General features: G+C 36.7%; 1 protein-coding gene across 1 annotated transcript in view; it reads right to left on the bottom strand.

Annotated features, from left to right (window-relative positions):
* LOC139737546 (uncharacterized) overlaps window positions 1-24,033 on the bottom strand; it is a 129,245-nt gene that overhangs the window by 83,416 nt on the left and 21,796 nt on the right. The window contains exon 2 of the mRNA XM_071648222.1: window positions 10,021-10,077. Within this exon, the coding sequence (XP_071504323.1) occupies window positions 10,021-10,077 (57 nt within the window). The remainder of the gene's footprint in view (window positions 1-10,020; window positions 10,078-24,033) is intronic.

Raw genomic sequence — 24,033 nt, 5'->3', positions numbered from 1 at the left:
TTAACATTCTCAATGTATAATAGAGATTAAAGCATGGGTTGTGTAATCAAATACCAAAAAAAAAATATATTTTGGACAGTAATTACTGAAACATGTGATTAGATTACTGAATCCAAATCTACTGCTCAACAAAATGAATGTTCAATATATATATATATATATATATATATATATATATATATATATATATATATAGATAGATAGATAGATATATATATATATATATATATGTATATACATATATATATATATACAGGCACTTGCCCAGTCAACCATTAAGAATGTATCTAAATGTAGAGCTAATTGAGAAATATATCTGTTAAGATTACTATACTAGGGCTCTACATTTATCTTTTTGAATTTGCAGTAAAAAAGTGTTTTAACAGCACGAGAATATAGAACATGCAAAAACTAGTGTTTCACGTTTCCAAAATCACCAAGCATGTCATCATAAATATTACTTTTCAAAGAAAACAGACATAAAACAAGACATTGCCTGTTCACATGTGCAAAAGGCTTTAACTCTACCGTAACATGTCAATCACTCCCTTCTGCCTCTCAACTGATGTAAATCGTATACTACAGTGAAAAAAATATCATTAACTGGGGTTAGGATTTTGGAAAGGAAACATTACTCTAAAACTTGACAATTGATCCAAGCTTTGAAATTAATTTCTTTCATTAGTAAACCCTCATTTTGCCTTATTCTAAGATTCTATCAGGACAAATGAAGGCAAAAGCACTCTTAGCTTGTATACCCAGCTGATCAACGTGAACCCATACTTTTGTTTTGTAGCTAATTTTTTTGCATGTTTTTAGAAAAAAATTATGTTAGCTAATTAGACATGACTAAGGATGCTACAAAGAATGTCAATAGTTGCCATCTTGGTTTCAAAAAGTGGTATCTTTTAAGTTTTCTTTCATTTCAACTTAGACATTCCTTTTTCCTTTTTTACCAATATTCTCTGTCCTAGACAAAACAGGAAAATAAAAGTCACTTGTCATACTGAAACTACCTCAAAACAAATCTTAATGGCATGAAAACCTCAACCTAACCTACACTCTGTAAGAAAAAAAGAGAAAAAAAAGAGGAAAACTCAAACAGAGACAGTGCATAGTGTTGAGTTCAATTTGAAGTTACTGTGGAGGTGGAGCAATTGAGATTACAAGTTAATCTAGGGGTCTCACCAGAGACATTATGCTGGGCGATACAGACACTGCTAGTCACACATGACTACCCAGAGATATCTTGAAGTCAAAGCCATTTTCAAATCCAGACAGATCTTGCAAGTTTGCCACATATGGGGTCAGCTAGATTGACACTTGCCCCAGTCACAAATCATTTCTGGTGCTGAAACACCAGAAAAACCACTTCATCTCACGATTGAAACGTCAGGCCAGGGACCCAGGGTTCGTTAATCCGCCTTTCGCTACCCCCGTAGTGTAAGACCCTAGTGGCAGTGGGTCCTCGGTATCGTGGGAGCGAGGGCGGTTCAGTTTCGCTGGCCTCCCCCTTGTATGCAGGCGGTTTTATGCAGGGAAGCCCAGATGCAGCTCAGTGAGGGGAGAGAAAGATATCAACTGGGCCTTTGAGAAGTATATTTGTCCGAGGTGCATGAAATCAGCCACATGGCACATAGGTCATAGATATAGGACACATGACAATGGACATGGATACTGTTTAAAGATATCACATGACTTAATGTTCTACTTGACATGATTCAAAATTGACTGCCAATACCTATCTACTTGAAACATTTAACTCCATGGTTATCAGCAAGTTTTTGCAAAAGAAATGGTGAGAAGAAAAAAATATCATATACCTACGAAAATACCATTGTGAGAAAACAAATTTTCCCCAACTCTATATATAGTTGATTTAAGCATATGTATTTTGTTAGTAATATACCAATAAGATTTAATCAAAAGTTTAATGACTTTAGCTCTATTGAAAACATAATGAAGATATGTGTGGAGAATAAAGTGAGGGCAAGAGAAAGAGATGGATTTAAGGACCAAACAGATTGGTGTTAACCCATTGAAGACTAGCATGACTAGTCTGGGGTATACTCAGGCAGGCGTCTATGGGAAATGCACATTAGAGCAAAATCAGCTTATCCTCAACTGCTTAAAGAGGGTATCCAACTCATCATCAAGTAAGAAGTTTGCTTGCTGACTACAGAGTCATATCAAACAAACATAATAGTGTAGAAAATTAATGTGTGCCATGTTTTATATAAGTATGGTCCAAGCATCTTTCTGGAATAACTCTGACATGGTATCACTGTTTGGAATGCTTGATTCTACCAAACGCATGCTAATATTTTTCCACGAAATGTGCAAATTCCTTTCAGATTTGACATACTATGACACTTATCCAATATACATAGCTCTTTCTATTTTTTTATGTCTGATGATAATGATAAAATCTAAATTCCATATCAAAATAAGTACATTTTGCACTGCAGCTACAGCAGACTTGAAACTGATCAGGGAGTGTGACGACATGTCATATAAATGCCCAAATATATCCATGTGATATGTCACAGGTTTTGATAATGAATGTAGCAATACAGCTTTCCAGGTTTCACAAACAGATTGATTCCTTGTGGTCAATATTTGGTTATTTTCTTGCCAAACATTATTCAAACATAGTTGGGAATTACAAGTCTTCTCTTTGAATGTTATCCTCTTAAGTAAACTTCCCACAGTGTGGGAGGAATCATATCTGTAGTGAGTGCCACTGCAGTACCAACTGGTACATCACACTGAAAAAAAAATCCCAGCTCCAACACTGAAATATGTAACAAGTGTTGACTAAAGTCCAGTTGACTTGTCTGTCACAATGAAAAAAAAAAATCAGATAAGCTATGTATAGTAAATTCAGCAAAGTGGAAGACAGTTTTTTAGGGTTTGCTCACTCATACTTCAGGACATTTGATTATGATACATTTCACCCTCAAACAATTTAAGATAATTTACTTCCAGGTGGCAACAAATAGGGGCATCTTTACATTCAATCTGATAAAAAAATTCTACTCATAGCTTGAGAAGACTAACATCTTAACACTTAAAACCTTACATTATAAAGAGTCTGATAAAACATCAAAGTGGCCAAATAATTCTGTTTTCTGTGAGATTAGCAGTGAGAGAAGCTTTACAGAACAGAAGAGGCTTTCAAACATTTTTTTTTTAATTGCTGCTTTCAACATAATTATGAATTTCCTGTATCAAGACAGGAAGCAGTATACCGTCATCTACTCATACACATTCCAAATTTGTATCATACAGACCACTTCAGTCTAAAGAGTGAAAATCTGAGTTAGAAAATTCAGAGAAATTCATTATCATACACCATACAGGTGAATTGTGTACTGATTTATTATGGGGGAAAAAAAGATAAAAAGAGAACACTTGCAATTTAGTACAAGAGTATTCATAATGGAACAGAAACTTATCCTTAGTGTTTCTCTTCCCAATTAGCTGTGGACCAAAACCTAAATTTTATTTCCTCTCATTAACCCATCCACATCAAACATGGCCAAAAAAAGAGAAAAGATACATACATTTGCTTTCCTTAAAGGAATGGCATAGTTTTGGTTTAGATGGGGCTTCAGATTTTAATTATTTTGTGAGATATTGAGAAATCACTTATGAAATACAAAAGAGCATACAATTTTAAGAGGAATTCAAAGTTTATTTGATTACAAAAAAAGATCAGTTTTGAGATGGCTGAACCAAAAACATAATTAAAGTTGGGCCCAACTTTTCTTGGAACCACTTTGTTTTTGGATAAGTACCTCATCCTTTTCAAAACTAATTTTTATCAAATGAACATTTACTTTCTTGTAGAATGACATGCTCTTTTTTTCATAAGTGGTTTCTCATTATCTCACACAAAAGTTTAAAATAGGAAGCCCCACCTCGACCAGAACTATACCTACCATCCCTTAGACTTTCATCTTCTTATCCTACATGTAGTCTGTCCGACCAAATAAACATCTGACACCAGTCCAGTGTCTGAAGTCACATTAAGTTGTCAAGGAATTTGGTGTGACCTGTTAAAGTCTATAAACGTTCTACACAAATTGTTACAACCCTAAAAACAGGCTCACACTGGTACACATGGGTTCAGTGAACATTCCTTCTCAAATCTTCAGCCTGCACAAATTTCTGTTCTGTCAACAAAATCAGATAACTACATGGTATGCTACCTTTTTATGAGAATACAACAGAAACAAATCCTATGTAAATCATTTAGATGTCATATTTATACTGATATTACAATGGCTAATATCTTTATTGTGTATAATGAAAAGATATTATGTGAAAATACTAATACAGACAACAAGGCCAGTGAGGGATGTACCAAGCTTTTATTATAATCAAAGAAGTTATACATGTCAAGAGGTGTGCTGGTCCAATTGATGATAGACCAGAAATAACAGATAACTATCCAGCATGAAAATTATACTTATAATATTTCTCCTTAGCGGAATGAGGTCCAAAACTAGCACAAGTGTTGTTTTTCTTTCATTTCCCTTTGTGACTGCTGAGTACCCTTTAAAAGGTCCGTGCTTCAGTACTTGTGAAAACTTACTTCAATGACAACATAGATTGTAATACATCACTGGATAGCACCTCTTTTTATTTTGTGGTATCATACCCTGATATCAAAACAGATCTCTTTCATCATTTCCTTTCTGCTGCAAACTATGTGGGTTTTGTATATATTTATTTATAGGCTTTTCAAGCCTTATCTGTGTTTATCTAGGCTGAATTATCACTATATCACTGCCTCCTACACACATTTAGCTATCAAAGGATTTCTATTCAGGAATGGGTGCTCAGACATAAACTCCTCGCTCAATTAACTTTTTTGATTAATCTTATAGAATCTTAGACAAAGAACTACATCAAACCTTTTCTCATTTGTACATGTTACATGTTGAATAAATAAAAACACACCCCTTCTGATGTGTGCATGCTGGATTACTTTTAACAGCTAACCTTGTGGTCTTGCTGTTTTGAATGTCAATGATCATACCACATCACAACAAATTTTTCAAGAAGTATGGAATGTGCCTTTCTCATGAGGGATATGTATAGGCATTCACAAATCCAGTTGATTTTTCAAAATTAGATACTTGACTCTTAGTAATTAGATTACTTACAACTGAGTTCATACAAATGAAATATGATTCATTTGAACACTTTCATAACAGGATCATTTACATATTTTTGAAATTAAAGATATCCACTCGGTGACTATATCATGCATAATAAATCTTGAACCGATTAAAAACTGAAAGAAATTGACATTTTGTGTCTCCTATATATGATTCTTACTGTTTTTGTTTTTGTTTTTGTTTTTGTTTTTGTTTTTTTTTTTGTTTTTTTTTTTTTTGGGGGGGGGGGTGTAGAATTCAAGCTGAGCCAGTGAAAGAACTGTGTTAATATCTTATACCACAAATCTTTATCATTGATTATTTTATGAGATAAGTACTGATGTTCACATTAGCTTTTCCTACCCTATAGTGGTGACTTTGTGACTGAAATGCAGACATGTGCTGCTCCATACTGATGAAGAATGTTGATACTCGTTGCATAAGTAAGAAAGCTGTTAAGCCCATAGCACATAACACAGTGTGTTGTTGCTTGGGTATCCTGCAACCCCTCTACTTTACATTGACTTGTGTGCCAACAGGAAACTTGAAGAATTAGGTCATGGAATACCCAATCTGCTTCCTCCCATACTCATTCCCTGAGTCATGTACCTAAAATACCTGGTCTGCTGGAATTACTGGGAAACAATGCTCCACCATGCTCACAACATTGTTTTTAAGGCACATTCTTTCCCCTTTTCTGAGACTCTAGAATCTAAAGCAAACATCATCAAATTATGACAACCATTGCCATTAACTAATGATGATAGTTACCATGCTGAGTTTTTTAGCCCTGGGGAAAGATCAAAAATATGAAAATGGAGGTACATTACAGTCTCTTCTGTAGTATGTTATTGTAACACACCTGCATGTAAAGTGTCCCTCGTATAGGACATAAAATGGAGGTCCCGTGTGTGAGAGAGTAACAACTCATGCGCGTAAAAGATCCCGCTTGCTTCATTCATTCATCGCAAAGAGCAGGGTGTTTAACCCGGTGAAGTGGTCCCACCTCACATCTAACTGGACCCCATGGAAGACCAGCTTAACGTAGCTGAATATGGGCTATCCAACCATCTCTCAGATGGAAAATGAACAAATAAACAAACAAACAAATCTTCTTCTCAAATGAACTATACCTTCACTGAAATGGATAGTAAGGAAAGTATAGGCATCTTCATACATGTCTTCAATTTGATATCAAGCCCCATTTTTCCTCTTCTGCATGTCAATATGTGCAAGCTGTAACACATCTTACATTGCAGTCAGGTTTGTAGACTCTTTCTCTATGAAGACCCTTTTTCTTTCTACAGCAGATCTGGAATGAACTGAAAATGACAAAAATTCAGGTTTGTGATTTAGTTGTTTCTTTGATAAGCAAAAGTATCTATACTTTGATAAATCATCCTTTTGACATTATCATACAAAGTGCTTAATTACTGCATGTAAAATTCCATAGTCTAAATCTTATTCAACTCTTCCAGCATATATAATATCTTTTAACAATGCCAAAGATATGTAATTTTGCAACCAGAGTATCAGTTTCTAGTTCTGTCCAAGCTACCATTCAGCATTATCTCTACATCTTGCTTGCTATTCACCTTATGTGTGTCACTTTTATGTTCACCCAATAGAAGGATTTGTTGAGGAATAATCATAAAAGTCTGTGCAAATGAGATGCTGAGATGAAAACTACAGAAAGGAAGACTAAAAAAGGAGCAAAAGCACTGAAGAAAACAACTGCAAATAATGTATGCGACTTTTCATTCACATGGTTGTCTCACATTGAACTAAAAAAAAAAAGGACCAGTGTAGATATTTATGACGTATATGACAAAAGGAAACATGCCATGTGTACAATACGGTAGATGTCTCAGCACTGCAAACTGCAGACAGACGTAGAGCCTACACTGTGAATATGTCATGTTGCACAGAATGCTGTCGAGAGCACATAGGTCACAGAACAGTGACCTCGTGAAACTGACTTGAATCAGACTACTGGTATCAACAAATTTCTGGGCGCTTACCCCGGAAGAGAAGACATCTTGGATGTCAGAGGGGCGTGTGCAATGGATTCGACGCAAGTCGCTCCAAGCATATAATATAGTATTTTTGCCACAGACCTGATTTGATTGAGAGACTGTTGAAATACATAAGCTTGGCTTACATTGTTATCCGACACATTGAGAGATTCTCACAACTTTTTTGGAGACATTGGAAAATTTTTTAACAAATCAAAGGAAGACAAATCAAACCATCAAGGAACTTTCAAAACTCTGGGCAAACTAATACACCATACCCTTATAGGCTGCAATTTTTTCTGATAACAGCAGGCCTATAACTTTGCCCATATTCCATTATTTCTGAAAAGTACTGAACCAGTAAATATGCAGCATGGCACAGCAGTCATTTGAAAGTGATGTGAGAGACACCCAAGGTACTTAAGAAAACAAACTCTGAAGAAATGTATAGCTTGTTATCTCTACCTCACTAAATCATGTTATGAAAGTAGCTTTGCATTAGACTGGAAATAAAAATGCCCCAGTAAAATTGAAAAGAACAGCTACCACAGTATTGTTATGTTTAATATATCATTTTATATCTTTTTCATCATACCAGTATTTACACTCATCTGACACTTTCCTGGATATATTTCCTTTGGTAGTCACTATAATAGGTTAAGTATTAGATTAGGTTTAGCATCAATTTATGACCATGAAGTTTCACATTAGTATGATTATTATTATCATTATTGCTCCTATATAGTGCATAATACCTTTGGCAAGGTCTCTATGCACTTTAAAGGGGAAAAAGATAAACAGGAAAAGATAATTATAGAAACAATAAAATACTGCATAAATCATCATCTAACAATCATTTTAAGTTTTTAAAAACATTTTTAACTTATTGATGGAACTTGCATGTTTTATATCGCTTGGGATGCTGTTCCAGAGTTCTGGAGCAGCATGCCTGAAACTACGTTTACCATAGTAGTTTGTTGAAATGGAGGGTATCATTAATCCATAGTGCACGGAATTAATGAAGAAAATGATTTGATCTTATGAATATGTGCATTTATCTTATGTTTATCCATGGAAAATATCAAATGTGGATAGAAACCAGAGAAATGCTGAATGATGATCTACAGTAAAGTGAATAGGCAAATAAATCATAAGTATAATGACCTGTTTCAGAGAGCACTTGTTAAATGAAGTCACATACCTACCAAGTGGTACATATAGACATATTATAATATAATATAATGTTAAAAACATACATAATTATAACACAAATAATATAGACCAAATGTTATATTTTTGCAATGCTTAGGGTGTGAGAATTGATACTTCTTCATCCACATTGAAAACAGTAGGACCTAATCTAAGCAAACATTTCTTGGTAATATTCTGATGATATCACTGTCAATATCTTACAGCCATGATACTAGTTAACATCTATGTTTGATTGTGGAGTGCACATGACACAGAAAAAACTAACAATTATGATAACACTGTTTTCTAAGACATATTACATCATACAAACTGATACAAAACAACTTAAAAACTCATTAATAAACCACATGGCAAAGTATTCAGGTTGAGTGATACTTCAACAATCACCATCTTTAAGAATATAAGTTTCTGATAAATGCTTATCAGTATGTTTATTAATGATGGGGTTATACTTTGATAAAGATAAATATAGAATTTGGTTAAAATTTGTTTCATTTTGTGAGGCAGCTTGTGAAAAGTGATGTGATTGACAGCAGTCAAACAGAGCTCTGTCTTATTGTGCTCTTCTTGACAAACCTGCCTTATGTGGCAAACTAAGATGGTGGAGCTTTAATCTGTCAGAAAACCATCAATGGTTTTGACAATATTTCTGTTGCAAAACTCACTTGGCACTTCTATGATCCATTCACTTCTCCCATCCCCCCCCAAAAAAAAAAAATACACTCAAACTCAAAATGCACTCATTGATAGATGAACATTAATGAATTTAAACATTCCTTGGTTCAAATAGTTCAGTCTACTTTGAAGATTGGTGGGAAAGTGTAACTATACAGGTAGAGGAAGATTTTGCATTATTTCAATCTTATCTGCCCCTTTCTTTAGAATTATTATGTATAACTGCAACTATATAACAACTTCATGACAACATTAACATAAAGTCAGCCTGTAAAATGTCTGCAAGCCTCATACTTTGATAAAGCTAGAAAGAATTAATAGACTTTACAGAGGTATTTCATAATTTTTCTTTCCTCTCTCTTCCCTTTCTCTCTCTCTCTCTCTCTCTCTCTATATATATATATATATAGATGTATATGAATTATTATATATACATATATATGAAATATATTACTCAAAAATCATAAAAATAAGAAAAACAAATAATTGGTTTAATTTCATACTTTTGCACATGAGATCTGTAGGCCTAATCATTATACAACAATTCTAATCAAAATGGAAGTAGTAGAAGTAGTGAAAAAGAGTTGGTTGTTGCTATGATACCTGGAGTTATTTCAAAGTTCTTTATTTTACTTATTTTCACATGAATGGGGTTAGGGCCTTCAAGGATTTTGTACTGAAGAGGTAAAGGAGACAGTTTGGTGACCCGAAATGAAATCCAGAGACGTGCGCGTCGGGTTCATAGCAGTACATCTCAAGACGCTGACAAGTAGTAGAAATCAAGGCTGCCTTTTTCACATTTCAGCTGATCTGAAGAGGCTGCTAATATCAATTTTGAGTAGTTTGTTGCACTGTGGACTGTGCATACTGTCTTATGACACAATACAAAATGAAGGCAACGAAAACTGAATCACAAATTTCGGCGAATATTTTGGTGTTTTCTCACTCACCTCGCATTCTTCTCACTCCACGACTCGATGTCGTACCCGGGATCAGCTTGAGAAATGCTGCAAAGTGAATGAGAAAAACGCAAGACAGGAAGGTTAGTGACAAGGACGTGTTTTAGTGCTTTTGTGAAGGCACATATGAAGTGGGTCTATGATGATGAGCCTCTTCTAACGAGACAGCCGCCTGGGAATAGGGGTTTGTATTTACAGGCACGTATGAAAACATTTTCAGGGGACATAGTACGCGAAGACGCGACCCGAGTACGTGTCGAAATCTCGTGTCGCATGCGGATGATTAGCCAGGGCGACCGCCCGCGCCGTTGTCTACCTGTGGCCCGTTCTTTCCAGCCACTGCTAAAATCACTGCGACGTTTGATCACGTACGAAATGAGATGTCTTCGGTTGAGGAGTAGAGTGGGTGAGGGAGAGAGACGGAGAAAGGAAATTATGAATGGGATGGTTTGGAGGTAGGTGTATGGTCATGCACATTCGATATTACACGGCTTGCACGTGTCGGCTAGATGCAGACGACACAATTACGTGCACGAATGCTAGACTTTAGAATGTGGATACGGGACTTGGCAGCCGTACCTTGCCGGCGCCACGGGGTGAAGTAGGGTGAAATTCAACAGCGAGTGCGTAGTCATCGGGGCTCTCTCTCGCCTTTCCTTGTCCAACAAAAATTGTTTTGATTACGGTTGCCGGCTCGAATCGGTGAAGAAGGCGTGTTGGACATTCTGTTGTCGGATGCGAAAAGGATAACGAGGCCAGTGCTTACGATCGCCGATGGTATCGGGGCTCGCAAACTCCTTGGTATATCTCTGCGAGCCCGCCAACCCAAACGTCAGATGTCAAAGCGCAGAATATATTCCCGATTGCCCGTATACCGTTGTAGCACCGTAGTATGTGCACATGTGTATTGTTATCAATATATTGCGCTACGTTGGTCTGCTGGGCAACATTGAACACATGCATCCATGTGTCGCATACGTTTAGATTTGAACGTGACGTCACGCACCAGACCATGCCTTCGCGTGACCTTAACCGTGACCCGACGCACAGAAATTCGGATGGTTTGACAGGGTCCCAGTCTACATTCTCATCATCCATGTTATTTAGCTGTAACATAACTTACATGTCCGCTCACATGCACGAAATATATAAGCCTGTTGGGGCTCTACATTATACTGGTAGTGGTGCAGGGTGCACATAATCACAATCTGCGTGGAATCTCGGTCAATGTCATCACCGTAAGGTGAACACACAAAACAGAAGGTAGACGAGACAGATTTTAAGACTGCCATGGGGAATTATTTTAAAGATAGTGATTAGCTGAATGTCATCGGAGAAATTGTCTGTAGTGGAGTCGTCATTGGTGCAATTTACTGCATATAATACACGAAGGGGGTAAATAAAACAAAAATATGTACAGTAATATAGAAAATAAGGTCAACCAGAGATGGCTTAAAATTAGATATTTTTTTACAGGACACAAGTGTTTCAAAATGAGAATTCTATAAAATTCTATAAAAGATATAGAAATGTTTGCTGTAAATACTACTTGAAAACGCTATGTATAGAGAATGTATCAATACATAAATCAGTCATTTCACACAGGACAAGCAGGTTGTATGATTCGTTGTTTTGCTTTGTTTTTAATGTGTTACAGATTTGAACTATGTGTGAAAGATGCTACAAGGGAGTTCGGTTTAAAAGAATGAAATGAATGAGGGGAAAAATGAGAAATCAGAGAAGACTAAAAAAAGATGCAGGGTATGAAGCGGAAGAAGAAGAAGAGAAGGAGAACGGAGTGATGCAGAGAAGGAAAAAAATGAGAAAGAAAACTAAGTACATAACAATGACAACACAACATATGATTTGTTGGGGATTTCCCCTAGAATTGCTGTAAAGTATACTCATGTACATAGTCGTAAGAGTTGAAAAACAAGGCATAGGGGAGATCATAGCATCAAATATTTTGTCTTGTTTTGTTTTTTATCATGTTGATTGAAGAAAAATATCCCGCAAAATGACATGTCTATAAGGGTTTCATGGTTGGGCAAGATGCTTACATCGTGTAGAAAGTTGGAACAATTTCATTACAAAAAAAAAAAAAAAAATATCACGGTGAAACTTCATTTCGGACTTGTCTGTTACACAGCTTTTTACATCGCTGTGGCCTTTAGACCCGTATTACATGCATAAAGTTTCACAATTTTTGTGTACTCTGATATCAATCATGACTCAAGAGCTATTCAGATGTGTGGTGCAAAGACTGACATCTATTGGCTCCTTATATCAGCTGTCAAGCTTAACACACTCGCAACTTCCATGTTTTATAGAATAATTATTATCTATAATTTTAAAACTGTACTATAACAGAGCTTTCTAATTTCTTGCATCTCGCGTCTAGAATCAGCTCCATGCACTAACAGGTGTTTTCCACGGGGTCATCCCACTAGACCGACACCCACGAGTTCGACAGCCCAAGAGTTCGACATTGAAAACAGGTCCATGAGTCATACAGCTCACGAGTCAAACAGCCCATGAGTTCGACACTAGGCAAATAAAGCCCATGAGTTCGTCACTAGGTAAAAACAGCCCACGAGTTCGACAGATACAACACGGGGCTTAATGTGTCGGTCTCGTGGGCCTTGTTTGCTTAGTGTCGAACTAATGGACTGTATGACTCGTGAGCTGTATAACTCGTTGGCTGTATGACTCGTGGGTGTCGGTCTCGTGACGTGCACCCGTTTTCCACACCCCCACCAGTGATGATACCAGAAGACATACACAATAATTGCCTTTCCTTCCACACTGTTCTCTTTAAATCGCTGTGGAACCAATATCGATGAAGACATATACACGTACCAGTCAGTATAGGCCTATATTTCAAAGTCATTTCGTTTTATAATGGCATTATCAATATTTCAATATTATTTGCCGTACATATCACCACCCATTAATTTGTATGTTTGTTTTGGCAACAAAAATGATAATGTAAGATATCTTCTGTATATCATCTACATTAAGGTTCCTTAAAACTCGTCTTATGAATTTATGGATTGCTGAGATGAATGACGAATGGTTCCACCTCGCTACAGCGTTTATGCTGGTACAGTGCACTCCCGTTATAACAAGGTTCTCGGGACCGCTGGTACGTTTTCTTTCGTTATATCGAAATTTCGTTATAGCCGAACAGTAAAGTACGTATATTTATGTAGATGATAATCTTTTGACCTGATTTTTTACTTCGTTATAACGAGCATTTCGTTATAACCGTGTTCATTATAATGGGAGCCCACTAGACCAGAAAATTGCCAAAGTCTACTGTTATTACAACAGCTTTTTGATCCCCTGATATGTTATCATACTTTCAACGTGAACTGACACAAACGCTTAGCTAGTTTGGATTGCCTAAACACTACAATCGGCTGCATTCTATAGTCAGTGGTTACCATGGAAACACGCTAACAGTCCTATCAGAATTTGAGTGTATCACTCTCCTTTCCAGTTAGAAATGCACCGATCTACTGTTCTCCATACAGACAAGAGTTTTCAACTCGACATCTGAGGATCACATGACATGTCCCATTTTTAGACCGTGATGGAAATGATAAAAGGGAATGAGTGCCTATAAAATGACTGCCGGTTCTGCTATCCGATGGGGTAATAAAAAACATATGGACGGACATCGGTCATTCAGTTGTCTCTCGTCATAATGATTGATAGTCTTGAGAACTTGATTTTCACACTGACATAAGATAGGTGACGACATGTAGTAATTTGGCAGTCACTTTACACTTCCAAGGAAATGAATAGGTGGTCACTCCGACTGCCATTCATATTTGGGACCCATTTTAAGGACAAAAGGATGGCAACATGTACTGTGAAGAAGGACATTACTAATCTGTTAGAGTGATATTCCTCCGTGTTCAAGTTGTCTTTTACAAAGAATAAAATCAGGCAAACAGAATTGTTAAGATTTCATCAAAATCAGATTTAAAAAGAATGTTATTGTATTTTTTTTTAAGTTTTAGGCCTGTTATGTTTTCACGAAATAGGAGTAACCACAAACAGTATAGTCACGTGAATAATTTAGAGGGGGCACTCTTTTCACCGTCTCACCAGTGTTCCATTGTATACTGTACAAAAATCTTCACTATCTTTTATATACGAAAGCACTAAAAGTATATAGTTGTATATTTCGCTTCAAGTTACTGAAGTCTTGTGATACTTAGTAATCTAGCAAAAATTACCTTTAGATGGAGAGTGGCTATAGGCCTATTTCTAACTGACCAAATACATAATTGTTATCATCATTATCATTTTTATTTTGTTTATTTTTATATTTCAATATTTATTTATTTTAATTTATTCATTCATTTATTTATTTTTTTGTTTGCTCAGCAAAACACTTGGAGAGTTGTTTTGGTAATGACATCGTCGCCCTTCACTTTATTTTTTGAAATCATTTAAAACTTGAAGATTTCATACTTCATGTCCGACTCCGATGAAACGTCTATATTCTCTTTTGTCAGATTTTACTCTATCTTTTTAAATGAACTTAAATGCATACCTGGTGTGGAATGACACTTTTTGTGATAGTGGACAATATCTCAAATCACTTTAAACCTTCATGCACCTGCCTATACCAAGCTATCACGCATCAACCCCGACCTTCCGTAGAGATTTTAGACCAAATGTGCAGAGAGCCAATCCAAGTGCTTTACTTTGGAATTTCGCCTGACATGCTCTGTCTCCCACTACTTCTGATGCAACGGAACAGAAATAGAGATTTCAACAGGAGCCTATCTTCTGACATTGATGTAATGCAAAAGCGACAGCGACTTTTACCGCATGTATCCCTAAAATGAAACAAAACAACAACAAAAAAAATGTTGAAAAATCCCTATGGTTCAACTGGAGTGGTGGGTGCAGGGCCGATCGAATCCAGTTCGTAAAGTCCACGTGTTGTAGTTAGTATATTGGCCAAAAGTATCTTGACATCAAATTCCCAACAGAATTTATGTCCTAGTAGACAAGAGTACGTGACTGCCACTCCCGGGCTTAACTGAAAAAGCCCCCCCCCCCCCCCCCCCCCCAAAAAAAAAAAAAGTTTCTCTTTTCTTTTAAGGGGATGGAAGTAGGCCTACAGTTTAATTGATTGGCTGGTTGGTTAGCAATAGCTCATTGCAGTGTAAGTAGTTTTTCAATGTAAGAAATCACCGTCTTTTCCACGTCATATAAGACTTTATACTACATAATTATCTTCTCTCTCTCTCTCTCTCTCTCTCTCTCTCTCTCTTTTCTTTTTATTTTTCCCTATTGGCTCGCCACTATTGGATAAGCAGTTTTCAGCAGCTTTTTTTTCTACACTTTTTTTTTGTGACAAATATCATTAAAAAAGTATTTCCATACAGCGAACGAAGGATAGCATCCGATTAGCTGCAAACAGGGAAGTTTTCCTGTGAAACTTTAGTTCCTTTTCCAAGCATACAAGCATACACTTTTAATAGAGTAGTAAGTGAAAAAAGAAGTTAAAATGTGATCATAATTTAAATGACAGACGCTAAGAGCAGGAAGTGGCTGCATTTCTAAGTGAAGAGTGCTAAGCTACTTGCACTGCTAACATGAGCGAATTGCGTTCTCGTGTTGGAAGTGTGCGTCGAATTGCTGCCGCCATTTCGCGCTCTTCTTTCTACAGGACGGCGCGGCGAGGCCGGTGAAAGCCCGCCGACCTTCGTTCGCGGGAAGCAAGCCCGTGGAAGGCACGTCGCTTCCCTTCATTCACTAGGAGATCATGTTACGCCGTAGAACACAGCTGGAAACGCATTAGGTACTACGCATTGAAATCAATTATTTGCTATTGCTCCTTGATGGCAGTAGCCTACTTGACTTTGACTCTGCTTGTGCATCGGTATTTGCGTGTGTGTATGCCTGTGTGTGTGTGTGTGTGTGCGCGAAACGTGCGTGCCTGTACATCACGCATGATTCGCGAAATGCTTCTCTGTGAGATTTTTTTTCTTCATTTCTCCTCCCCTTTCAAAATGTGAGTTAGTATTTATGCCACAAAGAAACTTTCTTTGCCATCTATTCCTGTTATCATGATTATTTCCTTGATAATCATTATTACTTCAACTTGTTCTTTTATTTTCTTTTAAGTAATCATAATCATCATTCTACTATCATTCCCTTTTGCGGATGACTCCTCCTGTTGAAGGCCTTTAAATCATTATTATTCCTCGATCACGGAGATATTTTTTTTCCACTCCACAGATTTCGCATTGGAGACTGACTTTATTATTCGTCTTCTTTGTACTTTTCATATGATTTCTTTGTTGATTGAGATTATAGTAGTATTAGTCAAGTATATTTTGTTAATGATCATGATTTATAACCTGTTCGTGACAACATGTATAGGGCCTAGCGCCAAAACATGCGTGCGGGTAGATGGTTTCCCCATTGACTATAAGCAAAGAGGGGCCATACAAAGTGGGAGAGTTATTACAACCAAACATGAGCTATAAGCATCGTTATAAATAAAGGGTCACGTGATGTTTTCTTCACTTGTGCTTTCCAAGAAGAAAGGAAGCAGTTTTATTTTATCTTTTTAGATTAAAGTTCAATACTGATGTTTTTGAAAAGTACATAAAATTCACTGATACTCTTACAATATACTGAATTATCATGGTATACTTTGTTGTTAAAATCATTGGTTTATGAACAATGATCAAAACTAACGGCTTTACCTCGTAAACATGATGCAAGTATGCTGTGTATTCCAAATCATTGTATTGTTCCTTATTCTGAATTACGTTTGATCTATTTGTAAGTTGGAATAGAAAGGAATTGCCCTGCACGATAATTTGTAATATTTCTCTCGACATTTTCACATAGTTACCTTCCTCATTTCAATATTCAGTCATGTACATTGATATTTATCTATAATGATAATTTTTAAGTAAAAGCAAAACCTTTTGTTTTTGAAGGATCTTGATAATAATTTGAAGGATTTCAATAATAATTTGATTCAGGTGCGAGTTTCTTCACTTTGTCTCCCTCTACAAATTAAATTTGTTAAGATCGCAACTGCTGATCTGTAAATTAACAAACATGTCGGCCTTCACCCCTCTGAAAAATATCTTTCTTTCATTCATTAATTTGATTATTTGTATCTGCCGACATTTTATGCACATATAAACCCTGGGAATGTCAGAACGTGCTTCACTGTGTTGACTTATTATGTGCTCTGGTGGACCTATAGTATACCAGGATAAATGTGAATGTTTTATTGACTTCAGAGTTAAAAAAAAAACCCGATAATGGTTCAAGCATCTGAATTTGCAATATATGCAAGTAGATTAAGTTTAGTAGACTGAAATGAATATGATTTGGATTCAAAGTGACTGTTATCATTATAGTTTTCCATTTTCTTGAGCGGTCTTCTCAAACGCAAATTAAGCATGCATAGGTAATTTACCTAGTAGAATAAGTTTTGTAGAGGTTATCGTTTAAGACATGTTTTAGAATACTATTTATGAGCACTTCCTAAATTCTTGTTTTTATTTTGTTGTATTTGTATTTGTGGTTCTAATGTGAACATATCCCAGTGGGAGAACAGTCCTCAGATCACTGAAGTGGCTACTCTGTATCTCACGACTAAATGATAATGATGATAATCATAACAGTATTATAAGATCAAACAAACAATGCCGAAATTTCGTTAAAATTGGAACAAGTACTGGAAAAGTTATGGAAACTTCGTTCGTGATATACAGCATAGCAATGAACTGAAGATGACATCACCTTACACCTCTCATATTAGTCTGTGAACTATAACATAATGAAAATAAAGTTAATTCCATCAATTTCATTTCCCTCACTTGTCAGAAGTCATTAACTACAGGTATACTTAAATACAACGCTGTTTTTCTGATATACAATAATTTATTTTGGAGGATCCGTGGGGGGGGGGGGGGAGTATTATTCTTCAAAAAAAGAAGATAAGATCTCGTAAATGTCAGTGGGAGATCACTAAAACTCTTTTGCATGCGTCATATTAAATCAAAATGAATGTAAAGATAAATTTACGTGATTAGATGTGATTTTAGGTGACAAAACTGCTTTGATGTTTTAAGCTCTTTAATTCCACAGTGAATAAACATTTTGTGACATTATCATCAACCCGCGTTCTGATAGTCTTCGATCAAGACGCTGTCAGTTTCAGTCCTCATTGAATAGAAGACTTCCAATGCACGCAGTTTTCACATGCCGCTCGGCTCGGGGCACGAGCACTCTCAGAGGACAGACTTTGCATCTTGACGGCTGTCGTAGCCGAAAACGCCTTGATGAAACGCTAAAGCACTTTCATCTACTAGGTAAGTATTTGTCTACGCGTTCATTGAATCATAACGTTGTTTTGATGTCTGCGACAAATATATCTAAAACTGCGGGAGGTCATTCATACGTTTACGACTTTATGGCACTCTACACCCAAACAGAACTTTTTTTCTTTTGTCAAGAATGCATTCATGCATTCATGATTCCTTTTTCGGTCGGCGCTGAATCTAATATTTCTAACGCAAGACATATCAATCAAACAGAGAACAAAAACATGTCACAACAATTGGATTAAAAGAAAATTGACCCTCAAGAAAGAATTCAATTCCGCGAAGCGACCATAAATTGAAAGGAACAGATTAGTAAAACATGAGCAAAATAAGACAAAAGAGAGTTAGAAACAACACAGTGTTACAGTGTTAAACTTAGTCGTCTGTTTACTTGAAATATCGAAAGGAGCTCATCATGATCTTTAGAAGGTCTGATACTTCTCGTTTGCTACGTGTGCAGAATTATCTTACTCCGCATTTCCCTAATATAAATCTCTCTGCAAAACATAATGTGAACATATTGAATGAAGTTGATTTCATCGTATCAATTGATTGAAGAAAATCCCTGCTGTCGTTTTTGTTCGCATTAAGAAAAAGTGACGTCAGAGGAAGTGACGTCATGGACTGATGCCAATTACAGCTGTAAACAAAGGTTTCAATAGGACCTCGTGCAACATGACTTCGTGACACTGTTCCCTTCATTTATAATTTTCTCTCCCCCTTAATTTGAGTTTGATGTTCTGTGAATCGATGTGATATGTTCACTGGTATCTATAGATCTATAAGAGGGCTCTAAGTATCGATAATGTATTGTATGTTTGTGGTATTGTATCGTATGACAAGCAGACTGTTACAACGCCCTAATGACTGGTCCTGTATCATTACATTACTGTAATGTGATATGTAGGTCTATACGTACACTGTATGTATGTATGTATGTGTGTATGTATGTACGTATATACGGCGAGTTGATCTGGCAGGACTATAGTTGTAGTATTGGGAGGTTGCTACCACCACCCTACCCCCCCCCCCCTCTCTCTCTCTCTCTCTCTCTCTCTCCTTAATCTTCTGTTCCACGAGTATATGTTCGACCCCCTTGTTTTCTGGTATTAATGCTATAAAATTGTATCATCGGTTACCCAACAGTTAAGCTTTAAGCTTATTGTTGGCAACCTTTCTCTGTGGAAACTGATATAACGCATGTAATTATATTGTAGATACTGTATGTGTCATGAAAATTGTTGAGGTTGTACAAAATAACCACATTGTGTCGTATCATATATATATTATAACGCTTGATGGTATTGCTTAGAGTTGATGGAACTGCATAGCCATGCCATACGGAGAATAAATAAGTCAAATCAAGTCAGAATTAAGTCAAAAAAAGTATAAGAACTGAATCAATTTGCGAAGTGAATTAACCTTCAATGCATGGGGATCACACTTCCAATTAACAAAGAGTAAATACGTTGGCATGAATTAGGGTGCAAATGAGAAAATTGTACTTTCTCACTAAAATAGAAAAGTATTGATACATTAGCTTTTTATTCCTATGGCATAATAGGCCCAATACACCTCTTGGTCTATCCATATCCAATGCACATGGATGATAGAATATATACTGTGATCATTGACATTGGCATCATACCCCCCCCCCCCCCAAAAAAAAAAAAAAAAAAAGGAGAAGAAAGAAATATCTGTGGTTCAACAACATCTGTTGTAGTCTAAATTTTTGTCTTTGTGTGGGCGGACTGTTCTGCATGCTTAATTTCTTATTTTCGTTCCGGTGGTTCTTTCTCATAGCTAATTCTGGATTGAATGCTAGTGGGCTACAATAGGCATGCAAGCTGGTGCCAAGTTTAGAATCATTCAACCATTCACCTCTCTACCATCATGTCGATGATCCTAAAACCCTCATGAAGGGACATGGCCCCCCCCCCCTTTTCTCTCCCTTCTGTCTGTTTCTCTTCGCCTATCACAGACGAATTGCAGAGAAGAAAACCACGCACACGCTTACCAGTAGACCAGTGTGCGCTCAAATGCACATTAACTCATCTGCAATCACCACAACGACCGCAACTGTGACCACACTGAGTTTTTGACTGTTCCTATGCTCTTTAAATCTATCTTACGATTAAGAAATGTATTCATGACCTAAACATTTGCAAGCTTGTCATGATCTACTGGAATTACAGTGTATAATTTATGGGGTTTTCCATCATATGACAATTAATTAATCAACCATCATATGACAATTAATCATATTTAATTAATTAATTAATTTAGCCAATTTACTCACATTTTCTCTGGACTTTCTGTCATCATCATCCATTTTCACAAAGTATTTATCGATTTTTATCGAAAGGGAAATTATTCATAATGTATATATCAAACTTGAGTCGTATGGACTCTATACAGAGGTGGAACACCGACATCAGCTATATCAAAAGGGAATGACATGAAAGGCCATTCTTCAATTTGCTTTGTGATACCCAATTATATCGATTTTGATATTCTAGAGATTCAGATATTCTAACGAGTGTATATTTTATGAAATGTAGAGTAGGGCCTACTCTAAAATGCTGTATGTGCGTGGTATTTAACTCACCGAAACAATGCACAAAATATATAAATGCAATTTGGGATAACAGCTCCTCTTAAAGGGAATGTTTGTAGAACATTACAGCAATCGACTCACTCACCATCAAAATAATGTTGACTTCATAATAACTCCTAACAATCTTAGTCTCTTCGTAGTCATATAAATCAAATCAAATCAAAATTAAATCAAATTAATCTGAAATCAGTGACTGTTCTCTTAATTGATACAGGGTATTTCACTAAATTTACAAATCTGATTTAAAATACTGAATGAAAAGATGCAATATTACCATTTTTTAATATAAAAAAACCTTTCAGTCCACTCAAAGTAAGTCAATAACATTTCTTTGCGCGTACACGTCCTGCATGCATATGAGTTTTTAGTTAAACGTACGGAATTAGGAGCAGTGTCGGTCACGGAAGACCCCCCCCCCCCCCCCCCACCACCATCCCCCAACCCACTCGGTCAATTGATTCTGCTAATAATTGAAAGGAGGAATTTGGCCACAAAACTCCCGCCGATCTCTTTGTCAATCTAAAGTGGATGGGATTAATGAAGGATCTCGTGTAAGACCAATCTAAGTTGATTTGTCTCATTAATATTGCATGCATCGCCACGCGCGAATCGCCAGTTTTTTGGCGGTTCACAAGAGATCCCCTAGTCGTCTGCTTTGGTTTTTATGTCTTGGATACTGAAAATCTAAATTATTCCATCCTTTCCGTGAATGGCGATTTAAATTGATTCCGAATATTTAAACTTTAGGAGATAGATACTTTTGTTGTTTGTGTGTGAGTTTGCTTGTTTGTCTGTTAAATGAGTCCGCAAAAAGGGTGGAATATTTGAAAATGGACAGAAACATATCGTCGGGCAAAGAAAATAAAGTTCCATAAAAATATAATATGCAGATTATGTTTGATATTAACATAATCATATCTGTTCTGTGACATTGATGCGTTCAATTTTTAAAAAGTCGATTTTACCCTATAATGACGCATATAATCATGTTACATAAGTATGTACAGCTTTATGTAACGAAAATCGTTGAAATTGTACAAAATAATCATACTGTGTGACGTCATAATTTGTTTGTGCAATGTTAATGAAATTGCTGAACGTTGATGTAATTGTATCGCACTGCCATACACAGATAAATCTAAGCAATTCAGATCGCATCAAAATGAAAATCAGTTTAAAATATGCATGAAGATACGTTTGTATCAATGTTTAATTTGTGAGTGTATAAAGTGCATTGTGCGTTGGCTTTAATATGTAGGCCTACCATGAAAAGCCATACAAGTGCCTTATTGAAAGTAAAGTTGATACAAAGCATTGTCAGAGGCCAAAAAAATCATAAATTGACTCTACTCATTTTCGCGGTAATGAGTACTGAAATTCAAAATGTAATCTGAATTTCAGCTTACTCTGAAGGTGAATTTGAAATCGATTCCTCCCCCTTGGAAGGTTGCAGCGTTAACAACTTCATTGAGTCTTCTCCATGGTCCAATGTATGCCTAGTCTAAATCGTGACTTTTCCGTCGATGCTGGGAGTGCGTGAAGGCGGCGGAACGCCGAGACTGAGGGTCGATGGCACGGTTCGGCACGTCAGCTCGCTGGACGGCACGAGCGTCCGTCTGTTTTTTCTTAACCTACGTGTGGCTCCTTGACCCTTTTCTCTCTCTTAAAGCTTACTGAAATAGGACTTCTCACAATGGCACACTTACCATCGTCGTGTAAACAACGTACATTAATGTGTGCATGTATTTTTTTTTTTCGTTTTACCATGAGCGTTTAGACAGATGCACCGCAGTGTATATACCACCCTCCGTTTGAAACCATACATACGTACAGATAATATGACTGGAAGTGATATAGGAGAGTTATCTTTGACACAAATTAATGAAATGAAACTTTGTTGTTGAGACATTTGTGCGCATGTTCGTGTGTACATGTCTGTGTTTGGCGTGTGCATCCTAATTTGGGGCTTGACTAACATTTCGGTGATATTTCATGCGGTAAAATAGATTAACGTTTGGGAGGTGTCTGTCCACGTCTACATTCGTCAGGTGTCGTGGATGAATAAACCTGCGACCGCGATCTATACGTGAGGCAAAGCCTGCCAAGCAGCACATGAACATCAATTTTTGTATGTTGTGTGGGAAAAAAACAGGATTAATTTCCGGCAGGGATTAGCTGTGAAGGATGAGCGACAGTCTACTTATGCCGGCCTGAAGAGAAAAGACAAGTGTCTATCTGGACACAGGTCCACCTCAGATCGGGCGTCGGGAAATCAACCTATGGATGTTCAATTGTGGCAATGATCTAAAGAACTGACTTGCAAGACATGGGAAGTTCACTCATTAGTTTTCAAAATACGTTGAAACAAAAGCACTACGTGACGTTTTGTTTCGTGATCTTGATTTGTTACATCCCCATTCTCTTATTTGTTTCTAAATCTTTTTTTGTCTGTGCCACTGACACTATTGTTGACGAGATGATAAGGCTGACACCAAACGCGTGTCTGGCTATGATGTTATGTGCCACATGTAAACAATCTGTTTCCGCTGACATTCAACCCATCAAGGGTGAATGACTCCTAGCTTACGCTACAAGGTGAGACAAACACTGTCTCGCCATTGATCTATTCATAGAAGACTTGGGAGGTAGTGATTCTTATCTATTATGTACTGAATTATCCTTGAAATAGAACGTTTTTCATGCTATACTCTCTTATTTCCAGTCATCATACTGTTAAACACACAAAACTAGCCGTTGAAATAACTACAGTGATTCACAGTCATTATTGAGCGACTCTTAATGAGGTTGCGCTCTGTTCCTTTCACAATTCGTAATATCACTCTGCGCATCAAACCATGGGCCAACGTAAAACATCTCACTACACTTCTCACAACCCGTGGCGCACGGTCGCCTGCTTTGGCTGTTTGAGCGACCCGCCACTAAAGTGAATAATGGATCAATAGCGACCTCTTTAGATTTACTGCACTAACTTCTCAAGCCAGAAAT

Source organism: Diadema antillarum, unplaced genomic scaffold (assembly GCF_040938485.1).
Source record: "Diadema antillarum isolate AM-2024a unplaced genomic scaffold, OU_Dant_1.0 seq00000696_RagTag, whole genome shotgun sequence".
NCBI classification, from domain to species: domain Eukaryota; kingdom Metazoa; phylum Echinodermata; class Echinoidea; order Diadematoida; family Diadematidae; genus Diadema; species Diadema antillarum.
The sequence above is the reverse complement of the archived record's forward strand: the minus strand, read 5'-3'. Positions and strand labels throughout refer to the sequence as shown.